Genomic DNA, 25,069 nt, shown 5'->3' with positions numbered 1-25,069 from the left:
ATATCATGGACCCGCCAGACAAACCCTCTCATGTAAACATATTCTTCTGATAAAGTGCTCAGTTGCAAGGATTTTTTTTCCATTCATTGTTGTTTTTTTCTTTATTCAGTCTTGTATTATGTGTTTTCAACTTCTGTAAAATTAATGTTAGTTGTTAAAACCAGTTAAATAGAAATACAAAGAATATATCTGTCAATTGGTTTCAATTACCTATTACATGCTAATTTAAAGTGTTATAATTAATTTTTAATTGTTGTGTCACAATATTGTGAGTAAATTACATAACTGTCTGCACTATATGCAGTATGTAGTGTGAGTTGTGCAATTTACTCAGAACATTGTATACTAACGGGTTCCCCTTTGCTCGTTAAAGGGCTGTGTATACTACAAGCATGGTATTCTGCACCTAGGTAATCTAGAAAAGTTATATTTAGTTATTTGTTGCCCATAGCAGGAATCAGTTACTTGTCACGACAACATACTCTGCTTATAACAATAAAATTGAAAGTACAGTAGATAGTTAATATTAATTTTACTAAATATTATACTGTATTTTTCACCAACCCTAGTAGCATGACTGCATCAGCCTCTATATAGAAATCGATATAAGATGGGGTGAAGAAAGGGAACATTATTAAGTAAGGGGTACTATTAGAAGTGGCAAGATGATAGAAATGAGTGTTGATAAATTGGTTAAAGGATGGATGATCATGGGGCTAATGGGTGGAAGGGGGTGATGATGGCATTACAGGATGGAATGGGGGTGATGATGGAGTTAGAGGATGGAATGGGGGTGATGATGGTGTTAGAGGATGGAATGGGGGTGATGATGGTGTTAGAGGATGGAATGAAGGTGATGAGAGGCATAAAGATCAGATTAGAAAAAGAGCTTGAAATGGGGGTCATAACGATTGTGGGAAACGTTTGAATGTCATTCAAAGTCTTTCATCCTTAAGGTCTCCTAAGTTTTAAGAAATAAAAAAACATTTTTAAGGGTTTAGGAGGGACCTTACTTATTACATATTATTTACCAAACATAGAAGAAAGATCTGCAAGCCCTCTGCACATAACTGTTACTTGGAATCTTCCTATTACCACAGGTTGAAGTTTATATGTAAAGGTTCTTATCTTACAGTACCTACAATGAGAGCCACTGATTCTTTCTGTAACAAGCAGTCATCAAACCATACTTTCAAATAAATTAGATTAGTGCAATAAAAATAGTACCTGCTGTTTTGAGTGTATATTTTTAAATGTTTCAGAGCTTTATTTACCTATGGCAGTATGTTCAGAGTTGTGGTCAGAACATTTTCCGGTAGACAACATACTGGCATTAATACAGTGAGTCTCATTTGTATGTATGTTGTTGTATAAGTTTGTTCCCTTCACAGAAAGACTTTTCCAGCGACCTGAAAGCATCAGAAAAAAAACTATATAAAATTTTGACAAAACTATACAAACCCAACTTTGGGGGTTATTCAAGTCGCATTGCATTTTGCCGGCGCCCTTGCGAATGCAGAGGTCCAGTCCTGTGCGTGCTCGGCCAATGCGATTGAAAATTTCAAATGGAAACTATTGAATATGAAATCTCATTTTAGGTAATGCAGTTACAATTTCTAGTCCGGTTGTATCACATGATCCCTGAAATTTATTTAATAGACAGTGGTTTATTAGATATATCAGCCTATTATAGCTGTCAGTGGACTCATTATTTCAGGCTGTACTCAGGGCCCAAACATGAGTCTCATTCTAGTTTATATGTAATTACTACGTGCTGCTTCTACTTTGTTACTTATACCTTGTCCCGAAGAACAGCATGCATAAATTCACAGCACTCTATTCAGCTCAATGGCAATCTAAGAAGTATATTTACTAAAGTGAGGGTTTTTAGAAGTGGAGATGTTGCCCATAGTAACCAATTAGATTCTGGCTATTATCTTCTGGAAGGTGCTAGATAAACAACAAGTAGAATCTCCACTTTTTTAAAAAAGCACTTTAGTAAATATACCTATGGTGGCCAATCCTGGGATCGAGATCAGCAGGATCCCAGGATTTAGGCCGGAAAGTGGCCGGGATTCAATCCCAGTACTGGAACTTCCAATCCCAGGGATTTTGGGATTAGCCAGTCCACTGTTTTTTTCAGTGTCGGGCAGCATTGAACGTCTTCAGCAGGCTCAGACGCTGCACGGCTCCTTCTTCTCAGCTCCCCCCTGCACCTGATTGTGCATACTGCCGGTGGTGCCATGAGGTCTGTGGTCACACTGCGCAGTCTGATGCCAGCCGCCTCCCGTGCCACACATGCCGTCCTCAGCCTGCAGCCAGTGAACCCTCCAACTGTAATGTCTAGGATGGTGAGTACTTGTGTGGGCTGGGGTGACCTGGACAGGTCCAGAGGAGGGGGGAAATCACTGAAGCTTTTAATTTTGAAAACTTCAACCCAATCCCGGGTATCCCAGGAGTCCTGGGATTGACCATTTTTCAATCCCGATACTCGGGATTGAAAAAAGGGCCCAGGATTAGCCTCCCTAAATTTACCCCTATGTGTTTTTTGGTGCACAAATGCCATCCGGATTCTACACTGCCTGTTGTATGAGGCAGTGCTCCAATATACAGTAGCCTCCCAAAGAGCACACTACTGTATTATATGTGGGAGGCAAAATATTTTGGAAAGTGTTCCAACTAATTGTTAACCACAGCATTGTAACTTGTTCCAAATAGCTTCTGAAAAGATTTAAAAACAAAACAAAAAACATTTCATTCACAATGATACTGTATACAAACTTCATTACCCCTACACTGCTATTGCCTTTCCAATCACAATGACCATCACTGCCTGATAAAGGACCTATTATGACCATTATATTATTCTCATACTCTCCATATGTTTATTATTAATAAATGAATTCACCCACAACATACTTGTACATAACGTATCTTCCTGCCACACAAATTTGTTATGCCATGGACCAATGGTTCTCAACCTATACTCTCATGTTTTCCCAATATCTCATGTTTTGAGGATTTCTGTCTGGAAGCGGGTGGGATAATTACTGGCTCAGCAAGAGAGCGAACTCCTGTGTGCATGCTTTAAGGAATCCACCAAACAGGACCACTCGAGGGTACTTGAGTACTGGAGTTAAGATGGACAATGTAATGCTGAACGCATCCTGTATGGGGGATGGGTTTGCGAGACCGCAGGTATCCGGGCAGTGTTATGCCAGAGGAGGGGGGGCGGTGTCTGCGCAACAAGCCCCTTGTGGGCTCACCACAGGTTCTATTCCCACTCTATGGGTGTTGTGGACACCCATGAGTGGGAATAGTCCCTGTTGGTCGGCATGCCCCGTATGAAAATGGTCATGTAATTCTTGTTCTCCGGAGAGCTTTAAGTTTTAGATACAGTATCATTCAGCTAAACCCATAAATATCTGGTGGGCAGGATGAATATTTTAGTGGAATAGTGGAATCACAAAGTATTAGCCCATCTGTTGGCGTTATCATAACATAAGTCTAGTTGGCAGTTTAAAAGCAGATAGGGATACAAGAAGCCAGAGCCAATTAACAAATCTAAATGTGCACAGCAGCACAGTGTATTTCAGAACATGTCCGCTCATGTGAGAGAGCAAGCATGGACAAGGCTGCTTGTGGTAGATAAAATGACTGGAAATTAGTATCACACTAGACTACAATTCTAATAATGTTTTTAAGGACTGATACCAATTAAGAAATTAACCACCATGGCTTAAATATACAATAGCACAGATAAAGGTGTTCACAAACTGCACACTGGTATGTGTTTCAAAAACTCCCTAAAGGGTGTGTTTAATCAGGAAGGAATTCAGATTGTTTCTGTTTTGGCATGAGAGGCAGTTTCCATGCCTGGGAAATGTATGCTTCCATCCCTTAAACACATTCATTAGCAAGTGTCTGCAAAACTTTCCTTCATGGAGTTTGTGATCCCACCCATCAGAGCAGTGTCATAAAGTGAGAAGCATAATAGAGGCAAAAAGAGGGTCCCACAACATCTAATGTAGGAAGATTGTCCAAAGCACCTCAATATGGTACACAGAGACAGATTCAGAGATGCACTGTAATGCAGCTGTGAATACGTACACAGCCACTGTAGGAAAATATACAATGCTGCAGGAACCTATATTTATACTGAGATGCCCATTGGCAGCTTTGCGAGCCTCAGCGTCGGTAGCAGATCAGTTGATTATCAAACTTCTGAGTTCTGAGTGAACTATGATTGTGCAGCATGGCCACAGGAAGACAGAGGACAGAACCATTGCAGCTGTGTACTGAATGGCAGTCGCAGGCAGAGACACGCCCCATGATTGCGAGATTACCGCCACTCCCCATAACCACACCCAAACAGTCCCTGAATGTCGATCACTTTGTGAATAAATCCTCTCTGCGACCGCCGTTGCAAGGCCATTGTGGCACATCCGCAGTGTGACTTAGACGCGTGCATATCACTCAATTGTGGCCATCTCTGAATCAGGCCCACAATTCATACTGTACATAACACTTGTCTGGGAACATATCAGAGGAGGGCGGTACTAAAGCTAGGTACACACTACACAATATTTTAAACAAAATTGCTGATAACAACCGTTTGTTACAATATTTTCATAATATCATTCCGTGTGTATGCACTAGATCGTTAGCACTCTTGTGGGTCACTAGTGACATTCTCCGTGCATGCAGCTCAATCTGGGGATGTCGCTAGCGATGCCATGCTGCCGAATGTAGCATGATGCCGCTCTTCCCCTCGCCGTTGCTCCATCGCTGCCGACATCGGCAAGTGTGTATGCGCTTGCCAATGTCAGCACCCTGCTGGGTCTTGTTGCTAGCAAGGTTGCTGGGTACACACATCGTCTAGTGTATACCCAGCTTTAGTGTGAACAGTCACAGAGTTGTTGGTTTTTTGTTCTTCACAATTACCTATATGCTGGTTTTCATAGCAGATTTTCTAAATGAACTACATTCTCATCATCGCACTGAGTAATAAAGTACATGATATTAGCTGGGTTAACTTACCGAGTACTATTAGCACAGTAACAGTTAGTATAAGTAATATTATGACAGTGACAGCAGCAAATATCCAATCTCTGCTTTTCTCTTTACTGTTAGTTTCTGACACTGAAACAGTATAAAACATTGTAAGTACAGATCAGCATGCATAGTGTTAAACAGCAATGCATCACATAATACCACAGAGAAAATACAGATTATTGTGTAAGTATTACAGGTGTTTTGGGGGGAGATGACACAAATATTTAATGATAAACAGACTCATTAATTGCTTCCTCAGACATGGACAGGGGTTTTGCTTTCAGTGTTATTATCACAACTATAACATAAGATCTCTAATGATCATACAAGTCTGCTACTGGTAATGCACCTATTTTCTCTTTTATTGAATAATACTTCAGCAAGTGGTACAAATAATATATTATTTCATTTCACTGTGTTTCATACACAGGAATATTTTACACAATTATATGAATGTACACACACACACACACACACACACACACACACACACACACACACACACACACACACACACAATACAGTAAACCCGGCACTCCATCTTGTTTTATTTTTTTGGGGAAGATGGCTGTGCTGTTGGTATTGGTTTGGGTCTGTGTTATTTTCCTTAACATTATCTGTGATATTCAGATGTAAGAAAATAGGGGGGGGGGGGGGGGGGGGTGTCATTAAATCCTTAGTGGGCCTATTGATGTATAGTATGTGCTGCAAAATGTATGTTGTACAGGGTAATGGTGCAATGTTAGAAGTGCAAAAATATTTGACTAATTAGAAAGCCAATTTGCAATAGAGCAACTATAACGGTCAAACCATTCAGTGTCTGTGGTGATCTTAATGGGGTTTTCCAAGGCGTGCTTGGGCACATCCATGTCGTTGTGTTGGCAGGGACCAATAATGGTTACACAAAGGATATTAGATATTGTGAAGGGAAGAAGGAAACTACAGAAAGATATCAGTACCTGGTAAAGTAAATGTTAGCCATGTTGAGTTTTTAATTGCTTTGTTCCAAAATAAGCAGGTGAACGTCCTATTAGCTGCGTCCAAGATTCTGATGACACTGGTGACATTAAACAGTCTTTCATCAGTTAGAGTGTAGCTGGTGTTAGGGACAAGGCTCAGGTTCCCTCTGTCACTCTGCCAGGTGACCTCAGCCTCTGGATATCCGAATGATTGACAGGAAATCTCCTTCATTGTCTCTCCTGACAAGGTGACCACATCTGTGACTCGTGTTGTTATTTCTTTGTATGGAGCTGGGGAAAATGCACAGCATATTGTATAAAATACAAATACTATACTACTACAACTTAGTAACTCATTAAAAAATATATGTTCCCTTGTCAGTGAAAATAAACCATCCAAGCACTACTCCTATCTTTTCTGCTACATTTGACCTAAAACATATTTTAAAATCATACAAAAAGTCTACTTATAGAAAATCAAATTGAACAAATGTACATTATAGTATGCCCACTTTTGTGTAAATAGCTGGTATTGGCTCATGTGGTGTATGGAACCTAATGGCAGGAAAAGGTTTAAAGGGATACTGCAAGATACCCATTGGTGACATACTCAGTATCCCTTTAAATCAACTAGCGTTTGATAGTGCAAAGACCAGGAGATGACAGGACAAGACAGAGGTGAAGTTGGAAGCAAGCAAAGACTAAAGTCTGACAGTGTAAATGGAATGCAGGCTAATGGTCAGGCTATTGAGCAGGCTGGGATAAAGATGGTCAGTTCATAAACAGGGAACATAAACAGAGATGTTCAGGAACAAGCTAGATTACCAACTGGTAGCAAAATGACTTTAAGTATAGTGGTATGTAAATAGCACTGAATGCACTGAATGTCCTTGTAAATCCAGTTGAAATCAGGTGCAAACCTACAGTACATATGGCTACTAGCGATGAGCGGGTTCGGTTTCCGAGAAACCGAACCCCCCCCGAGCTTAACCTTTTTTACACGGGTCCGAGCAGACTCGGATCCTCCCACCTTGCTCGGTTAACCCGAGCGCGCCCGAACGTCATCATCCCGCTGTCGGATTCTCGCGAGATTCGGATTCTATAAGCAGCCGCGCGTCGCCGCCATTTTCACACGTGCATTGGAGATGATAGGGAGAGGACGTGGCTGGCCTCCTCTCCGTTTAGTAGAAGTCAGAAGACAGTTGATTTCATTTGATTGCTTGTGCTTGTCTATTACTATAATTGTGGGGAGGATTGGGGAGCAGCTGTTAGGAGGAGTACAGTGCAGAGTTTAGTTTTTATCCGTTCTCTGCCTGAAAAAAACGCTCCATACCATATCTGTGCTCAGTGTGCTGCATGATATATCTGTGCTGAGTGCTCACACTGCTTAATTGTGGGGACTGGGGAGCAGCTATAGCAGGAGTACAGTGCAGAGTTTTGCTGACAGTGACCACCAGTATACGTTTGCCTGAAAAACACTCCATATCTGTGCTCACAGTGTGCTGCTTTATTGTGGGGACTGGGGACCACCAGTATAATTAATATTATATATAGGAGGAGTACAGTGCAGAGTGCACTGCTGTACCTACCTCTGTGTCATCATCCATTAAGTATACTATCCATCTACATTCCTATACCTGTGGTGCATTTTAGTTTAGCAGTTTGCTGACAGTGTCCACCAGGTCCAGTATACTATATATAGCAGTACGGTAGGCCACTGCTGTACCTACCTCTGTGTCGTCACTCGTCATCCATTAAGTATACTATCCATCCATCTACATTGTATACCTGTGGTGCCTTTTTTTTAGACTAGTTTAGCAGTTTGCTGACAGTGTCCACCAGGTCCAGTATACTGTATATAGCAGTACGGTAGGCCACTGCTGTGTACCTACCTCTGTGTCGTCACTCGTCATCCATAAAATATACTAGTATCCATCCATCTACATTGTATACCTGTGGTGCCTTTTTTTTAGACTAGTTTAGCAGTTTGCTGACAGTGTCCACCAGGTCCAGTATACTGTATATAGCAGTACGGTAGGCCACTGCTGTGTACCTACCTCTGTGTCGTCACTCGTCATCCATAAAGTATACTAGTATCCATCCATCTACATTGTATACCTGTGGTGCCTTTTTTTTAGACTAGTTTAGCAGTTTGCTGACAGTGTCCACCAGGTCCAGTATACTGTATATAGCAGTACGGTAGGCCACTGCTGTGTACCTACCTCTGTGTCGTCACTCGTCATCCATAAAGTATACTAGTATCCATCCATCTACATTGTATACCTGTGGTGCCTTTTTTTAGACTAGTTTAGCAGTTTGCTGACAGTGTCCACCAGGTCCAGTATACTGTATATAGCAGTACGGTAGGCCACTGCTGTGTACCTACCTCTGTGTCGTCACTCGTCATCCATAAAATATACTAGTATCCATCCATCTACATTGTATACCTGTGGTGCCTTTTTTTTAGACTAGTTTAGCAGTTTGCTGACAGTGTCCACCAGGTCCAGTATACTGTATATAGCAGTACGGTAGGCCACTGCTGTGTACCTACCTCTGTGTCGTCACTCGTCATCCATAAAGTATATGATAGAGATAAAAGCTTAGCTACCATGCTTAATTATAATAATGCAATTCATTTTAATATTACAAAGAGATTTGATTAAACTAGCTTGAACATATGGAAAATATAAAAGCTTGTGTTATATAACATCGTGTGTGAAAGTGAGCATCTGGTACCCTGCTCTCTCCTCAGAAACAGAAAACATCTAAATGTAGCTCCAGATAAGCAGAAGGACAAGGGGCATATGAAGTTATATAATTGTGTTAATCATTTACTGCCAATATTTGTGTATAAATATCGAAGCTGACCAAAATAAAGCAGATTACTTATGAGACATGCGGCTGTGTGTGTCTTCTTGAGTTTTCTCAGCAATACATTACGACCTGGTATCCAGAAGTGACATGATAATCAAAGGGACCAACCAGAGCTACCTAGACAGCTCTATCATTTAATGGGGGACTCTACGGGATGACTAACACAAGGAAAGGCATCTAATGAGAGTTTCTGTGTTGGAGGCGAATTGTTCTCAAGGACTCTGATTTCACATTGGGTGAGTAAAACGATGGGACTGCAGCCATATTTTGCTCAAAAATCAGACTTCTTGAGTGTAGTTCTAAGTCCATTATAGAGACAATGTGCATTTATGTTTTTCCTTGAACTGTCATTATGAAACCCGATTATCTTGTCACACAGCCTAGATTGCTTGAATTATGTTGTATTGCGCAGCTAAAAAGTATTGCTTGTTGTAATCTAAGGCAGATACAGGTGTATTGCTTGCGCAGCTAAAGTTTATTGCTTGTTGCAGCTACAGTATAAAGCTAAGGCATAAGGCGTAAGGCATATTGCAGTGTTGACATATGTTTGTATGTTCTATGTGTATGAAAGTTGGGTCAGCCATTTACGGGACCTGAATGCTAGCTAGAATTTGTGGTATGCTGACCAACAGTTGACGCCACAAATGAACAGCTTACTGTCTTGTCTGTGTCATGTAAACTGTCTGTTTTAAGATAACAAGAAACGGTGTAAAGTGTATAAAGGAGGTTGGTCCATAAGGTCATCAAAGACGGCCCTTGGCACGCGCAACCGTAGGCTTGTCCTGTCACCTGTCAATGGAAGCACCTGGGTGGTCATATGAGACACAACTTACCTCGCCTGCACCATTGATAAAAAACATTGTTACATGTTGTACAAAGTCCAATGTTGCTGAATGACTGAATCTGTGTCTATGTCTTATTAGCGCATGCGCCCACAGAACAATTGGAATAGTATACAAAGGCGTACCTAGTTTGCAATTGTGTGCGGTACAGAGGTGTACTAAGGTTAATTATTATGCAGGATTTACCCAGTGTCTTTTGCAACGTAGATAACCATCTCAGAATAGGAAAGGCATTTTAACAGAATTTGCTAGTATTGTGGGATATCATTTGGATGCTCAATTGTTATCAGTGCATAGAAATGAACCATATCCTTTATGCTTAGCTGATTAACCTACTGATCATTTTTTAAAAATACCAGCAGTGTCCAACAAGTTGTCACAAAAGTTAGAAGACTGAATATGGTGTTTTAGATTGCATGTATTGTAAATGTGATTTAGTACAGTCAGACAAGTTCAGTAGAAACAAAAATAGGCTGAGAAAGGTTTGTGTCCAGACAAAACTTATAGCCAGTGATATACAGATACTTCTCGTTCAAAGACATATCCCTCTTCACCGCAGGTGGATTCGGCCACACCCAGAGGGCTTAATTACCCCAATGGGAGGGAAAGGGAGTAAGATGAAGCGCTTAGCAGAACGTGAGGGAAGGAGAGGAATTTAGCGTATTAACGCTATCCTTAAAAGAGCTAATTTTCCAAAGGATGGAATCTTAGATACAGAGGCTTGGAAAAGGTTCCTGGCCACAGATAGTCACTGGTTACAAAAGAAAGGTTATTTGGACACTGTAAATATATGGCTTATTGTTTCACAAGAACTGGAAGATGAGGAAAGAATTAGACAGGAAGATTGTAGGTCTAATATAATACCACCACCCAATGTTACAATAACATGTTATGCTATTTATAATGATGGGAATGTGGAAGGGGGGTCAGCCCCCTCAGCAGTATCAATGCATGCAGAATCAAGGACACATGATAAAGCGGGAGTTTTAACTCCTTCAGCAACATATGCAGAACAAATGACACCTGAAAAACGTTATGAAAATACTTTAAGTTATAAAATAAATCCAGAAGGTACACTGGTTCTTAGGGATGTTATCCACTACCCTGAAAGAAAGTGTCTTTATTGTGGGAGATGTGTTCCGGAGGGAAGTGAAAAATGTTTCTTTTGTGGTAACTGGGTAGAGACAAATTCAGGACCATGTGAATCACAAAATGTTAAACCAAAAACTCCAGGGATATTTAGGAGGTTGTGGAACTTTGCTAGTAGTCCTAACAGAGATCCAAGAGGAATATCTCGTAAAAATTACAATGTAATGCCTGTTAGAGTTAGTAGTCATGCTAATCCCAGACATACAACTGACAGGTTACCTGGGGCTGAAGGTTATATTGCAGCATATGTGGAGCAGGAACAATACATACCCTGGCTCCCTTCAGAGGTTATGCGTACTCTTAATGACTTACCAGATATCAGAAAAAGTCCAGCTGAATTTGAAAAAAAGATTAAACAAGTGTATCTTGTGTATAGACCATGTTGGGTTGATTTAGAACAGATTCTTAGAGCTTCCATAGGAATAGGTGAATATAATATGCTTCTTGCCATAGCTCCCCAGGAGGCAGATAGTGATAGGGGGAAAATTGAGAATGCTCCCCTTGAAGCCAACCGCTATACTATGGCTTCAGGCTCACAACTGTTGTATAGAGTACAAGTCAGATGTAAGCAAATCAGAGACACTGCACCAGCTGAACATGATCTGGTATAAAAAAAACCTCAGCATAAGGGAATACTCTAACAACGCCAGACTGTTTAAGACCAGGTTCCTTAATGGACTTAGACCTGAATACAGGTAGCAGTTGTATGCAGTCCGACCAGAAGCAAATTTGATGAACATTACCTCACTAGTAGAAGTCCTAGAAGGGATTCAAGATAACGAGAAAGAAAGGAGAGATAAGAGAACTTCCAAAGCACCAGCTGTTACTATACATGTAGTGCAGGCTGCGCAGTCTAACACCAAGACAAATAAGGTCCAAAATCAAGGTAAAGGTGTAAATAACTCCAGGCCCTACACCACAAGAAATGTGCAGGGTGAAGACATGACTGGTAAATGTTTTTCGTGCAAGGTTTCAGGTCATCAGAAGAAGAAAAGCAGAAAATACCAGACATGGCTGAAATATAAGGACTCTGTCCCAACCTTCACGGTACAACAGGAATGACTGAATCCTGCTACGGGGTCCACCTACTCAAGTGACACCTACACTGACCCCATAAAAGGTACTGTTATGCTTACTCTACCTACAGGAAACACCCTAGAATGCCTTTTGGACACTGGAGCAGCAGTCACTGTACTTAAGAAAACTGACGTCCCAGAAGAACTCTTAACCAGCCACTATGTCGATGGGACAGGACTGGGAGGACAGCCCCTCCCTCTTCAAAGAGTGAATTTGTTGGGGGCTGATATCCTTAACATCATGCAAGCTACTATTCAGTATACCCCACAAGGAATCAAGTATACCAGCAATATTCCAGCTATCATGAAGCCTAGCATTGAAGCAGCAATTGAAGTTTATCTACATGCAAGTTTTGTATGACAGCACAAAGAAAGAGGCTTCAAGCTACACCACAGAGCAAGTTGAAGAAATTCCATGAGGAGAAAGGCCATGCACTTGGAGTCATTACACAGATGCATGGAAGCAAGCAACGCCCAGTAGCTTATCTTTCAAGCAAACTGGACAACATTATCCAAGGAGCACCCACCTGCATCAGAGCAGTTGCAGCAACAGCAGTTCTCAAACAGAAATGCATAGACATTGTGCTTAATCATGAACTGGTCATTCAGGTACCACATGCGGTGACTGAAATACTACAGCAAGCCAGAACCAAGCACTTATCAGCTGCAAGACTCACCAAGTATGAAGTAGCTTTACTAAGTGCCACAAATGTCACCATCAAAAGATGTACCACCCTCAACCCAGCAACTCTACTACCAGCCCTATTGCAGGAAGAAGGAGCAGAGTATGAATCTCTAGATTCAAAAGGAGGGAGAAGAGAGACATATAATATCTCTAGCAATGGTACCCAGAATAACCAGGATGATGAGGACCACATGAACTATGGGAATGCAGAAAGTGATGAAAATATTCACAATAAAAATTTTTTTTTTCCCATGACTGCATGGCTCTGATGGAACAAGAAACTCAACCACTACCTCATGTCACAGACACAACCCTTCCTGATGCACAGCACAATCTCTATGTGGATGGTTCAAGATACTATGAGGATGGGATTCCTTATACAGGATACGCAGTAACCACTAAACATGAAGTTGTGGACTCAGGATCCCTACCATTCCAGCACAAGATTGTGGGCCAGATATGGAAAAGCAGAGGCTTCAAGAAGGCAAGTGGCGAAAACATACAATGTGCTTCCCTGATCAGACAACAGTTGAGAGCTCTGCAAGGGCCACAGAAAATGTTGCAGTAATGAAGATCCAGGCACATGAAGAAATTACACTCCTGAAACAAGAGGCAACAATCTGGCAAGATGCTGAAGCAAAGAGGGCAGCAAAATGCCCCCAGCAGATAAGGCAAGCCTATACAGTAACCATTCCAGTGCCAGACCAAATGCCTGATTATGCTACGCTGATTGAACTTCAGAACAAAGCAGAAGAGAGTGAGAAAGAAGCCTGTGGAAAGAGAAAGCAACGAAACAACCAGTAAAGGTAGCCATCTACACCACACATACAGAAGTAACAGAAAGAAACAAAGCCTCAAATGCCTGATCTACAGGATTTGAAGAAATTTCAGGAACAAGCATGTCCTAAAGAAAAAGCAGCATGGCAGAGAAGAGGAGCCAGACAAGAAGAAGAAACTGACTTATGAAAATTAGAAGAAAAGTTATACTTACCCAGAAGCTTATACCCCCGTATGTGTTAAGTCAGCCATGGACTCACACACCTGGGAAATGATCAGATGGGAAACTTAGTCACAGAAAAGATGGATAGCTCCAGAATTTTATCCAGATGCAACCAAGTTTGTACAAGCCTGCTGGATATGTGGAAATGTCCAATCCAGGACAGAAGGTCAAGACAACCCTTGGAGCAATCCCCAAAAGTTATTTTCCATACTGCAAATTGACTATAACTAACTGCCAAAGATGTATTGATAGTCACAGACATTTTTCAGTTATTGGCCAATGGCAAAAGCTACAGCAAGATCAATAGATAGAAAATTAAGTTCAGAAGATATTTGCAGATAAGGAGTACCAGAAGTTACAGTATCAGATTAGTGAGTGTGTCACAGAAACCAGAAAGGGATGCTAAAGTGTTCTTACTGAAGAAACTGACACCTCTGTGTTCTCTAGTTTTTTTTTTATCTCCCAGATTCAGGAGCAGATCTGAATCCCCACAAGCTTTAACCAGGAGATTGGGTGTATCTGGAAAGACACGTGAAAAAGTCACTTGAGCCCAGATTTGATGGTCCATATCGAGTGTTTCTGACCACGCCCACTTCTGTGTCAATTAAGGAAAGAGAAACTTGGGTTCCACTGCAATTTTGCTCAAGTTAAGTTTGAACGATGAAATATGCAAACATGCAAAGGAGATTGTTGAAATAGTGATGTTTTTTAGCAAATTGCATATATCTGAATTTAAGATTCTATTTTGTTTCCCTTCCTTTCAGCTTGAAAGAAATTTGTAAAGTGTAAACTCAAAGAAGAAACTACAGAAGAGCTTGGCAAGAAGGAGCTGTGAGCAGTCTACCTTAATGGATATGATGTGAACGGTTCTTTACCTTCCGTGGGATAGAGTGACAAGCACCGTCCTATGGGAACATAGCCTTTAGCACCATTATAGCTAGACTGTTTGCTTAGTCTCTTGTAGGTAGAGTTTATGTGATGCCTTGTAGCTCAACTGTAATGTCATATTGTAATACCAGATGAACCTGTAATGTTTGATTATTATAAATAGGAGGGAAACTGATAGAGATAAAAGCTTAGCTACCATGCTTAATTATAATAATGCAATTCATTTTAATATTACAAAGAGATTTGATTAAACTAGCTTGAACATATGGAAAATATAAAAGCTTGTGTTATATAACATCGTGTGTGAAAGTGAGCATCTGGTACCCTGCTCTCTCCTCAGAAACAGAAAACATCTAAATGTAGCTCCAGATAAGCAGAAGGACAAGGGGCATATGAAGTTATATAATTGTGTTAATCATTTACTGCCAATATTTGTGTATAAATATCGAAGCTGACCAAAATAAAGCAGATTACTTATGAGACATGCGGCTGTGTGTGTCTTCTTGAGTTTTCTCAGCAATACATTACGACCTGGTATCCAGAGGTGACATGATAATAGAGGGACCAAACCAGAGCTACCTAGACAGCTCTATCATATACTAGTATCCATCCATCTACATTGTATACCTGTGGTGCCTTTTTTTTAGACTAGTTTAGCAGTTTGCTGACAGTGTCCACCAGGTCCAGTATACTGTATATAGCAGTACGGTAGGCCACTGCTGTGTACCTACCTCTGTGTCGTCACTCGTCATCCATAAAGTATACTAGTATCCATCCATCTACATTGTATACCTGTGGTGCCTTTTTTTTAGACTAGTTTAGCAGTTTGCTGACAGTGTCCACCAGGTCCAGTATACTGTATATAGCAGTACGGTAGGCCACTGCTGTGTACCTACCTCTGTGTTGTCACTCGTCATCCATAAAGTATACTAGTATCCATCCATCCATCTACATTGTATACCTGTGGTGCCTTTTTTTTAGACTAGTTTAGCAGTTTGCTGACAGTGTCCACCAGGTCCAGTATACTGTATATAGCAGTACGGTAGGCCACTGCTGTGTACCTACCTCTGTGTCGTCACTCGTCATCCATTAAGTATACTAGTATCCATCCATCTACATTGTATACCTGTGGTGCCTTTTAGTTGTGCGCAGTAAATATAGTAGTAGGCCATTGCTATTGATACTGGCATATAATTCCACACATTACAAAATGGAGAACAAAAATGTGGAGGTTAAAGGGAAAGATCAAGATCCACTTCCACCTCGTGCTGAAGCTGCTGCCACTAGTCATGGCCGAGACGATGAAATGCCATCAACGTCGTCTGCCAAGGCCGATGCCCAATGTCATAGTAGAGAGCATGTAAAATCCAAAACACAAAAGTTCAGTAAAATGACCCAAAAATCAAAATAAAAAGCGTCTGAGGAGAAGCGTAAACTTGCCAATATGCCATTTACGACACGGAGTGGCAAGGAACGGCTGAGGCCCTGGCCTATGTTCATGGCTAGTGGTTCAGCTTCAAATGAGGATGGAAGCACTCATCCTCTCGCTATAAAAAAGAAAAGACTTAAGCTGGCAAAAGCACAGCAAAGAACTGTGCGTTCTTCAAAATCACAAATCCCCAAGGAGAGTCCAATTCTGTCGGTTGCGATGCCTGACCTTCCCAACACTGGACGGGAAGAGCTTGCGCCTTCCACCATTTGCACGCCCCCTGCAAGTGCTGGAAGGAGCACCCGCAGTCCAGTTCCTGATAGTCAAATTGAAGATGTCACTGTTGAAGTACACCAGGATGAGGATATGGGTGTTGCTGGCGCAGGGGAGGAAATTGACAAGGAGGATTCTGATGGTGAGGTGGTTTGTTTAAGTCAGGCACCCGGGGAGACACCTGTTGTCCGTGGGAGGAATATGGCCCTTGACATGCCTGGTCAAAATACAAAAAAAATCAGCTCTTTGGTGTGGATTTATTTCAACAGAAATGCGGACAACAGGTGTCAAGCTGTGTGTTGCCTTTGTCAAGCTGTAATAAGTAGGGGTAAGGACGTTAACCACCTCGGAACATCCTCCCTTATACGTCACCTGCAGCGCATTCATCATAAGTCAGTGACAAGTTCAAAAACTTTGGGTGACAGCGGAAGCAGTCCACTGACCACTAAATCCCTTCCTCTTGTAACCAAGCTCCTGCAAACCACACCACCAACTCCCTCAGTGTCAATTTCCTCCTTACCCAGGAAAGCCAATAGTCCTGCAGGCCATGTCACTGGCAAGTCTGACGAGTCCTCTCCTGCCTGGGATTCCTCCGATGCATCCTTGAGTGTAACGCCTACTGCTGCTGGCGCTGCTGTTGTTGCTGCTGGGAGTCGATCATCATCCCAGAGGGGAAGTCGGAAGACCACTTGTACTACTTCCAGTAAGCAATTGACTGTCCAACAGTCCTTTGCGAGGAAGATTAAATATCACAGCAGTCATCCTGCTGCAAAGCGGATAACTGAGGCCTTGGCAGCCTGGGCGGTGAGAAACGTGGTTCCGGTATCCATCGTTAATTCAGAGCCAACTAGAGACTTGATTGAGGTACCTTGTCCCCGGTACCAAATACCATCTAGGTTCCATTTCTCTAGGCAGGCGGTACCGAAAATTTACACAGACCTCAGAAAAAGACTCACCAGTGTCCTAAAAAATGCAGTTGTACCCAATGTCCACTTAACCACGGACATGTGGACAAGTGGAGCAGGGCAGACTCAGGACTATATGACTGTGACAGCCCACTGGGTAGATGTATTGCCTCCCGCAGCAAGAACAGCAGCGGCGGCACCAGTAGCAGCATCTCGCAAACGCCAACTCGTTCCTAGGCAGGCTACGCTTTGTATCACCGCTTTCCAGAATAGCCACACAGCTGAAAACCTCTTACGGCAACTGAGGAAGATCATCGCAGAATGGCTTACCCCAATTTGACTCTCCTGGGGATTTGTGACATCGGACAACGCCAGCAATATTGTGCGTGCATTACATCTGGGCAAATTCCATCACGTCCCATGTTTTGCACATACCTTGAATTTGGTGGTGCAGAATTATTTAAAAAATGACAGGGGCGTGCAAGAGATGCTGTCGGTGGCCCGAAGAATTGCGGGCCACTTTCGGCGTTCAGGCACCGTGTACCGAAGACTGGAGCACCACCAAACATTCCTGAACCTGCCCTGCCATCATCTGAAGCAAGAGGTGGTAACGAGGTGGAATTCAACCCTCTATATGGTTCAGAGGATGGAGGAGCAGCAAAAGGCCATTCAAGCCTATACATCTGGCCACGATATAGGCAAAGGAGGTGGAATGCACCTGACTCAAGCGCAGTGGAGAATGATTTCAACGTTGTGCAAGGTTCTGCAACCCTTTGAACTTGCCACACGTGAAGTCAGTTCAGACACTGCCAGCCAGTCAGGTCATTCCCCTCATCAGGCTTTTGCAGAAGAAGCTGGAGACATTGAAGGAGGAGCTAAAACAGAGCGATTCCGCTAGGCATGTGGGACTTGTGGATGGAGCCCTTAATTCGCTTAACCAGGATTCACGGGTGGTCAATCTGTTGAAATCAGAGCACTACATTTTGGCTACCGTGCTCGATCCTAGATTTAAAACCTACGTTGTATCTCTCTTTCCGGCAGACACAAGTCTGCAGAGGTTCAAAGACCTGCTGGTGAGAAAATTGTCAAGTCAAGCGGAACGTGACCCGTCACCATCTCCTCCTTCACATTCTCCCGCAACTGGGGGTGCGAGGAAAAGGCTAAGAATTCCGAGCCCACCCGCTGGCGGTGATGCAGGGCAGTCTGGAGCGAGTGCTGACATCTGGTCCGGACTGAAGGACCTGGAAACGATTACTGACATGTCGTCTACTGTCACTGCATATGATTCTGTCACCATTGAAAGAATGGTGGAGGATTATATGAGTGACCGCATCCAAGTCAGACAGTCCGTACGTATACTGGCAGGAAAAAGAGGCAATTTGGAGGCCCTTGCAGAAACTGGCTTTATTCTACCTAAGTTGCCCTCCCTCCAGTGTGTACTCCGAAAGAGTGTTTAGTGCAGCCGCTCACCTTGTCAGCAATCGGCGTACGAGTTTACTTCCAGAAAATGTGGAGAAGATGATGTTCATTAAAATGAATTATAATCAATTCCTCCGTGGAGACATTTACCAGCAGCAATTGCCTCCAGAAAGTACACGGGGACCTGAGATGGTGGATTCCAGTGGGGACGAATTAATAATCTGTGAGGAGGGGGATGTACACAGTGAAAGGGGTGAGGAATCGGAGGACGATGATGAGGTGGACATCTTGCCTCTGCAGAGCCAGTTTGTGCAAGGAGAGATTGATTGCTTCTTTTTTGGTGGGGGCCCAAACCAACCAGTCATTTCAGTCACAGTCGTGTGGCAGACCCTGTCGCTAAAATGATGGGTTCGTTAAAGTGTGCATGTCCTGTTTATACAACATAAGGGTGGGTGGGAGGGCCCAAGGACACTTCCATCTTGCCAGGTGTTTGTGTCGGCCACTTGGGTCGCTTAGCTTAGTCACACAGCTACCTCATTGCGCCTCTTTTTTTCTTTGCATCATGTGCTGTTTGGGGAGTATTTTTTTGAAGGGCCATCCTGCCTGACACTGCAGTGCCACTCCTAGATGGGCCAGGTGTTTGTGTCGGCCACTTGGGTCGCTTAGCTTAGTCACACAGCTACCTCATTGCGCCTCTTTTTTCTTTGCATCATGTGCTGTTTGGGGAGTATTATTTGAAAGGGCCATCCTGCCTGACACTGCAGTGCCACTCCTAGATGGGCCAGGTGTTTGTGTCGGCCACTTGTGTCGCTTAGCTTAGTCACACAGCCACCTTGGTGCGCCTCTTTTTTTCTTTGCATCATGTGCTGTTTGGGGAATATTTTTTGGAAGGGCCATCCTGTCTTGATTGACACTGCAGTGCCACTCCTAGATGGGCCAGGTGTTTGTGTCGGCCACTTGTGTCGCTTAGCTTAGTCACACAGCCACCTTGGTGCGCCTCTTTTTTTCTGTGCATCATGTGCTGTTTGGGGAGTATTTTTTTGAAGGGCCATCCTGCCTGACACTGCAGTGCCACTCCTAGATGGGCCAGGTGTTTGTGTCGGCCACTTGGGTCGCTTAGCTTAGTCACACAGCTACCTCCTTGCGCCTCTTTTTTTCTTTGCATCATGTGCTGTTTGAGGACTATTTTTTTGAAGTGCCATCCTGTCTGACACTGCAGTGCCACTCTTAGATGGGCCAGGTGTTTGTGTCGGCCACTTGGGTAGCTTAGCTTAGTCACACAGCTACCTCATTGCGCCTCTTTTTTTCTTTGCATCATGTGCTGTTTGGGGAGTATTTTTTGGAAGGGCCATCCTACCTGACACTGCAGTGCCACTCCTAGATGGGCCAGGTGTTTGTGTCGGCCACTTGTGTCGCTTAGCTTAGTCACACAGCGACCTTGGTGCGCCTCTTTTTTTCTTTGCATCATGTGCTGTTTGGGGAGTATTTTTTGGAAGGGCCATCCTGTCTTGATTGACACTGCAGTGCCATTCCTAGATGGGCCAGGTGTTTGTGTCGGCCACTTGTGTCGCTTAGCTTAGTCACACAGCCACCTTGGTGCGCCTCTTTTTTTCTTTGCATCATGTGCTGTTTGGGGAATATTTTTTGGAAGGGCCATCCTGTCTTGATTGACACTGCAGTGCCACTCCTAGATGGGCCAGGTGTTTGTGTCGGCCACTTGTGTCGCTTAGCTTAGTCACACAGCCACCTTGGTGCGCCTCTTTTTTTCTGTGCATCATGTGCTGTTTGGGGAGTATTTTTTTGAAGGGCCATCCTGCCTGACACTGCAGTGCCACTCCTAGATGGGCCAGGTGTTTGTGTCGGCCACTTGGGTCGCTTAGCTTAGTCACACAGCTACCTCCTTGCGCCTCTTTTTTTCTTTGCATCATGTGCTGTTTGAGGACTATTTTTTTGAAGTGCCATCCTGTCTGACACTGAAGTGCCACTCCTAGATGGGCCAGGTGTTTGTGTCGGCCACTTGGGTAGCTTAGCTTAGTCACACAGCTACCTCATTGCGCCTCTTTTTTTCTTTGCATCATGTGCTGTTTGGGGAGTATTTTTTGGAAGGGCCATCCTGCCTGACACTGCAGTGCCACTCCTAGATGGGCCAGGTGTTTGTGTCGGCCACTTGTGTCGCTTAGCTTAGTCACACAGCGACCTTGGTGCGCCTCTTTTTTTCTTTGCATCATGTGCTGTTTGGGGAGGATTTTTTGGAAGGGCCATCCTGTCTTGATTGACACTGCAGTGCCACTCCTAGATGGGCCAGGTGTTTGTGTCGGCCACTTGTGTCGCTTAGCTTAGTCACACAGCCACCTTGGTGTGCCTCTTTTTTTCTTTGCATCATGTGCTGTTTGGGGACTATTTTTTTGAAGTGCCATCCTGTCTGACACTGCAGTGCCACTCCTAGATGGGCCAGGTGTTTGTGTCGGCCACTTGGGTCGCTTAGCTTAGCCATCCAGCGACCTCGGGCAAATTTTAGGACTAAAAATAATATTGTGAGGTGTTCAGAATAGACTGAAAATGAGTGGAAATTATGGTTATTGAGGTTAATAATACTATGGGATCAAAATGACCCCCAAATTCTATGATTTAAACTGTTTTTGAGGGTTTTTTGAAAAAAACACCCGAATCCAAAACACACCCGAATCCGACAAAAAATTTTCGGTAAGGTTTTGCCAAAACGCGTCCGAATCCAAAACACGGCCGCGGAACCGAACCCAAAACCAAAACACAAAACCCGAAAAATTTCCGGTGCACATCACTAATGGCTACACAATCCAACTGTGAAACATTATAGAAATACCTATCTGTGGACACATTCCAAAGAAAATGTAAAATGCACTGCAGGAGATTCACTCACTAATAATCACCTCTAGCGCAATAGATCAGTAGGTAGGTCACATGTTATGTGCAATAGACATACTATAGCACAGTACTGGAGATGGAAAAGGGGAAAGGGCTACTATCTGTAAAATAAAGAATTAAGAATAAAAGATGCTGCATGAACATGTGTTTGCATGTATGTTGATATTAAAGTGCCCTCTATAAGTGTCATCAATGACAGTCAAACTTTTCTCACTTTAACATGCACTGATGTAACGTCTAGAATAAAGCTAGTTATATAAGAATAAACCACTCTCCTACGAAACTTGAAATAGTTATCTGAATGTGTTTCAAATAGTATATGATGTGCCCATACTCTACAGGATTTCCAGGTAAGTATTATGGGATCTTGCAGAAGAGAAAGGGAATGTACAGTACATTTATGTTAATGCATCCTGCAGTTGCTGGCTTATAAATATTATTAACAGAGTGCAGAACATGAAGAAAAGCACATGGGGAATATGGTATAGTATAAAATTAGAACTTTCTATGACTATTTCCACATTTGCTGAGACAAGATAAATTATATGTAGAGAGTTCATATTCCAATAGGATTACCATCAGCAGCGGGTGTGTGTACTGTAACTGCAGGAAATCATACACTGTCTATAACACTACAGATAAGTGCAGCAGAACCTTAAGTTATAACATGCTGTGCAGCTTCATAACCACAAGACAAAACTATGGAAAAACCTGATTCTTTACATTTTTAAAACCATATATATATAACTCATAAATGACCTAAATGTGGCATACCTCTATTTGGTATGGCTAAGGGTGTATAAAATTCCATTTGTTAAATTATTAAAATGTCTACACTTACAAGGCTTACATTATCATTAGACTGAGGGACGTTTTAAAAATGAAGGGATCTATTTACTAAGCCTTGGATGGAGATAAAGTCGCTGGAGATAAAGTGCCATCCAATTGGCTCCTAACTGCCATTTTTCAAACGCAGTCTGTGGCATGGCAGTTAGGAGCCGACTGGCTGGTACTTTATCTTCAGCGACTTTATCTACATCCAAGGCTTAGTAAATAGACCACTAAATGAGGCATCAAAGAGGGATTTCTTAGGCCAGGTACCTCAACTGGAAGACATGTCTGCTGACCCGCCAACACAACGGCTGATTGGGTAAGCTATACACACATTTACCATTTGGCCACTTGATATATCAGTCCAGACCTCTGTAGGGAGACCACTGCCCGCCTAGCTGTGATGTCAGTATTGGCGGCACCTGGTGGGTCACCTGTATACACAGCCACACATGCCCATATACAGTATAACAGCATCAGCTGTGCTGCAATGCCAATCTCATTTGTCTATGAACAATATTGTTCACAGACATATTGGGTGCAAAGAACATTTGTCACTAGAATTAACAATATATCTGTCTAGTGTGTAGCCAGCTGGAGTATTAGGGGTCTATTAATGCTACTTAATAAGGGAGCAGTTAACTCAAAGTTTCTTAATGGGGGATTTGAACATTCTCCATGTACTAGTAAAGGAGGACAGACTCTTAATTTAAGATTTTTTTTCCAAAAAAATGTATATAGGGGATGTTGAAAGCTTTTCTGTAGATAAGGAATAAATGGGATTTCAGAGTGGAAATAAGAGTCATTAAGCAATTTATTTATTTTTATGCCAAGTCAGCATATTATGAATTATTTACGATTGTGGTTGTGGACAGTTTTAAACTGAGACTGGTTAACAACAGTCAGGCAAAGAGGTAAAAAGACCCAGCTCACAAGCTAACAATCTATAGGATAACAGCAGTTAGATTAATAAGGATAACTGCGGCACATCTATATATTGCATATCTGTTCAGCAAGAATGCAAGGGTGAAAAATACTTGGTGAACAATAAGATCCAGTCACACAGCAATGTTGGTTATCATCCCTATACAAAGAGAATACCTGTAAGTTTTGTGTGAACTGTATATAGAGATGACAATCAGCTTTAATAGAGGGGCAATAATTGGATAGAATAGCCTAAGGAATTATGTGAATGATAGGATGTCGTTTTTGATCGATGGAATTTATTTGCCGTTTGTGGACAGGTTGGAATTTTTTTCCGTAGTGAGGCTAAATTGTCTCCCTTCATACTGGAAGGTTTTGTTTTACTGTCCTGTGGAAGACACTTACAGCAGAATGTGAGATGTTGAACTTGATCATCTTGCCTCATTCAATCTTACTAACCTATATACAGTACTTGAGAATTAAAACAAGGTACTGTATGTATAAAATGATCAGATGATGGAGTAAACATTACCTTGTACTTCCAGAGTAATCATTTTATAGTCGGATCCTTGAGAGGATATAATGCAAAAATATTGTCCAGCATCAGTAATCGTCACGTTACGTATTTGCAGAACAGCGCGGCCATTATACAGTTCATGTGATAAAAGTTTCACTCGGTCTGTGTAGTCTTTGTCTTGCAATATTAGGACTTCCCTGCCATTTAAATACTTCACTAGTTCTACGCTTTTCTCATTATCTCTGCTGTGTTTCCATAAAACATTCAAATTTTTTACATCAGATTCCGATGTCATTGGGAAATGGCATTCCATGGTGACATCACTCCCATATTCCACAGTGTACTGCGATTTCATGGTCTGCACCGTAAATAATGCTGAAATATAAAATATACATTAAGTTAGAAAACAGTGACACAGGCAGAGGCGTTCGTGAGGCGGCGACCGAGCGTTTTCAGGGTGGCGGTGGGGAAACGGGGGCATGTCGACTGCATTTTCAGGGCGGCTGTGTGTTGTCATATGCAGCCGCTCCGATCAAAAAAATTGCGGCAAGACTCCTGCCGTTGCAGCAAGGCATCTTCAGTTTCTGCGCTCACGCTCTAATTGCAGTGCAATGGCAATTAGAGCGTGATCGCAGTGGGTGGGTGGTGGGTAGCATGCTGGGCGGCTTTGCCCTGTGATTGATGGCCCCCAGCATGCAAAAAAAAGGATTGAATATTCAAAAATGCAGTATCTGCAATCATTACTGAATGGGGTCCATTATCTCTTTGCATAAACGTAATATAAGTGTCAATAAAAGCCTTTGACACTCATGAAATGCTTAACATTTTACTACAGTATGCCATAGTAACATCTGACAAAAAGGTCTAAAAACACTGAAGCAGAAAACTTTGTGAAAACCAATACTTGTGCCATTCTCAAAACTTGTTGCCATGGCTGTATACCAGTAGTTGTCAGGTAATAGAAATAACTGTTAGATTTTTACTTTGTTACAAAAATGTTTCTGGATTCTGAAAACTGGAAACCGCATGAGATAAATGACTAAAAAACATTTTAGTTCAAATACTTAAAAACATTTATAACAAGAGTGTATTGTTTTATTAACAGTATTTCAATATACAGTATACTGTGAAATTCACATTTTTATTCAAGAGAAAATAATTTTATTTATAGTAGTAATAATGCTAATGTTTCATTTAAAGAATAAAGAGGGGAAAAATAATAAATTCCTTACCATTAAGAACAGTGCAACAATTCCACAAGAGAATGGCTTTCAGAATAGTGCTGTGCATGGCTGTCTGGAACCTAAAACAGAGAATCTGTTATATATTTCTATAACTC

At 42.3% G+C, this 25,069-nt stretch overlaps 1 protein-coding gene across 1 annotated transcript in view; it reads right to left on the bottom strand.

Annotated features, from left to right (window-relative positions):
• Positions 1-18: 18 nt before the first annotated feature.
• LOC134897182 (programmed cell death 1 ligand 1-like) overlaps positions 19-25,069 on the bottom strand; it is a 48,199-nt gene continuing 23,148 nt past the window's right edge. Inside the window, exons 2-7 of the mRNA XM_063913982.1 lie at positions 24,963-25,033; positions 23,746-24,105; positions 6,015-6,305; positions 5,041-5,142; positions 1,275-1,409; positions 19-133 (exon numbers count right to left, since the gene is read on the bottom strand). Of these exons, the coding sequence (XP_063770052.1) occupies positions 117-133; positions 1,275-1,409; positions 5,041-5,142; positions 6,015-6,305; positions 23,746-24,105; positions 24,963-25,020 (963 nt within the window). The 5' untranslated portion in view covers positions 25,021-25,033 and the 3' untranslated portion in view covers positions 19-116. The remainder of the gene's footprint in view (positions 134-1,274; positions 1,410-5,040; positions 5,143-6,014; positions 6,306-23,745; positions 24,106-24,962; positions 25,034-25,069) is intronic.

Source organism: Pseudophryne corroboree, chromosome 1 (genome assembly GCF_028390025.1).
Source record: "Pseudophryne corroboree isolate aPseCor3 chromosome 1, aPseCor3.hap2, whole genome shotgun sequence".
NCBI classification, from domain to species: Eukaryota; Metazoa; Chordata; class Amphibia; order Anura; family Myobatrachidae; genus Pseudophryne; species Pseudophryne corroboree.
Note: the sequence above shows the minus strand (reverse complement) of the source record. Positions and strands in the feature narration are given on the sequence as shown.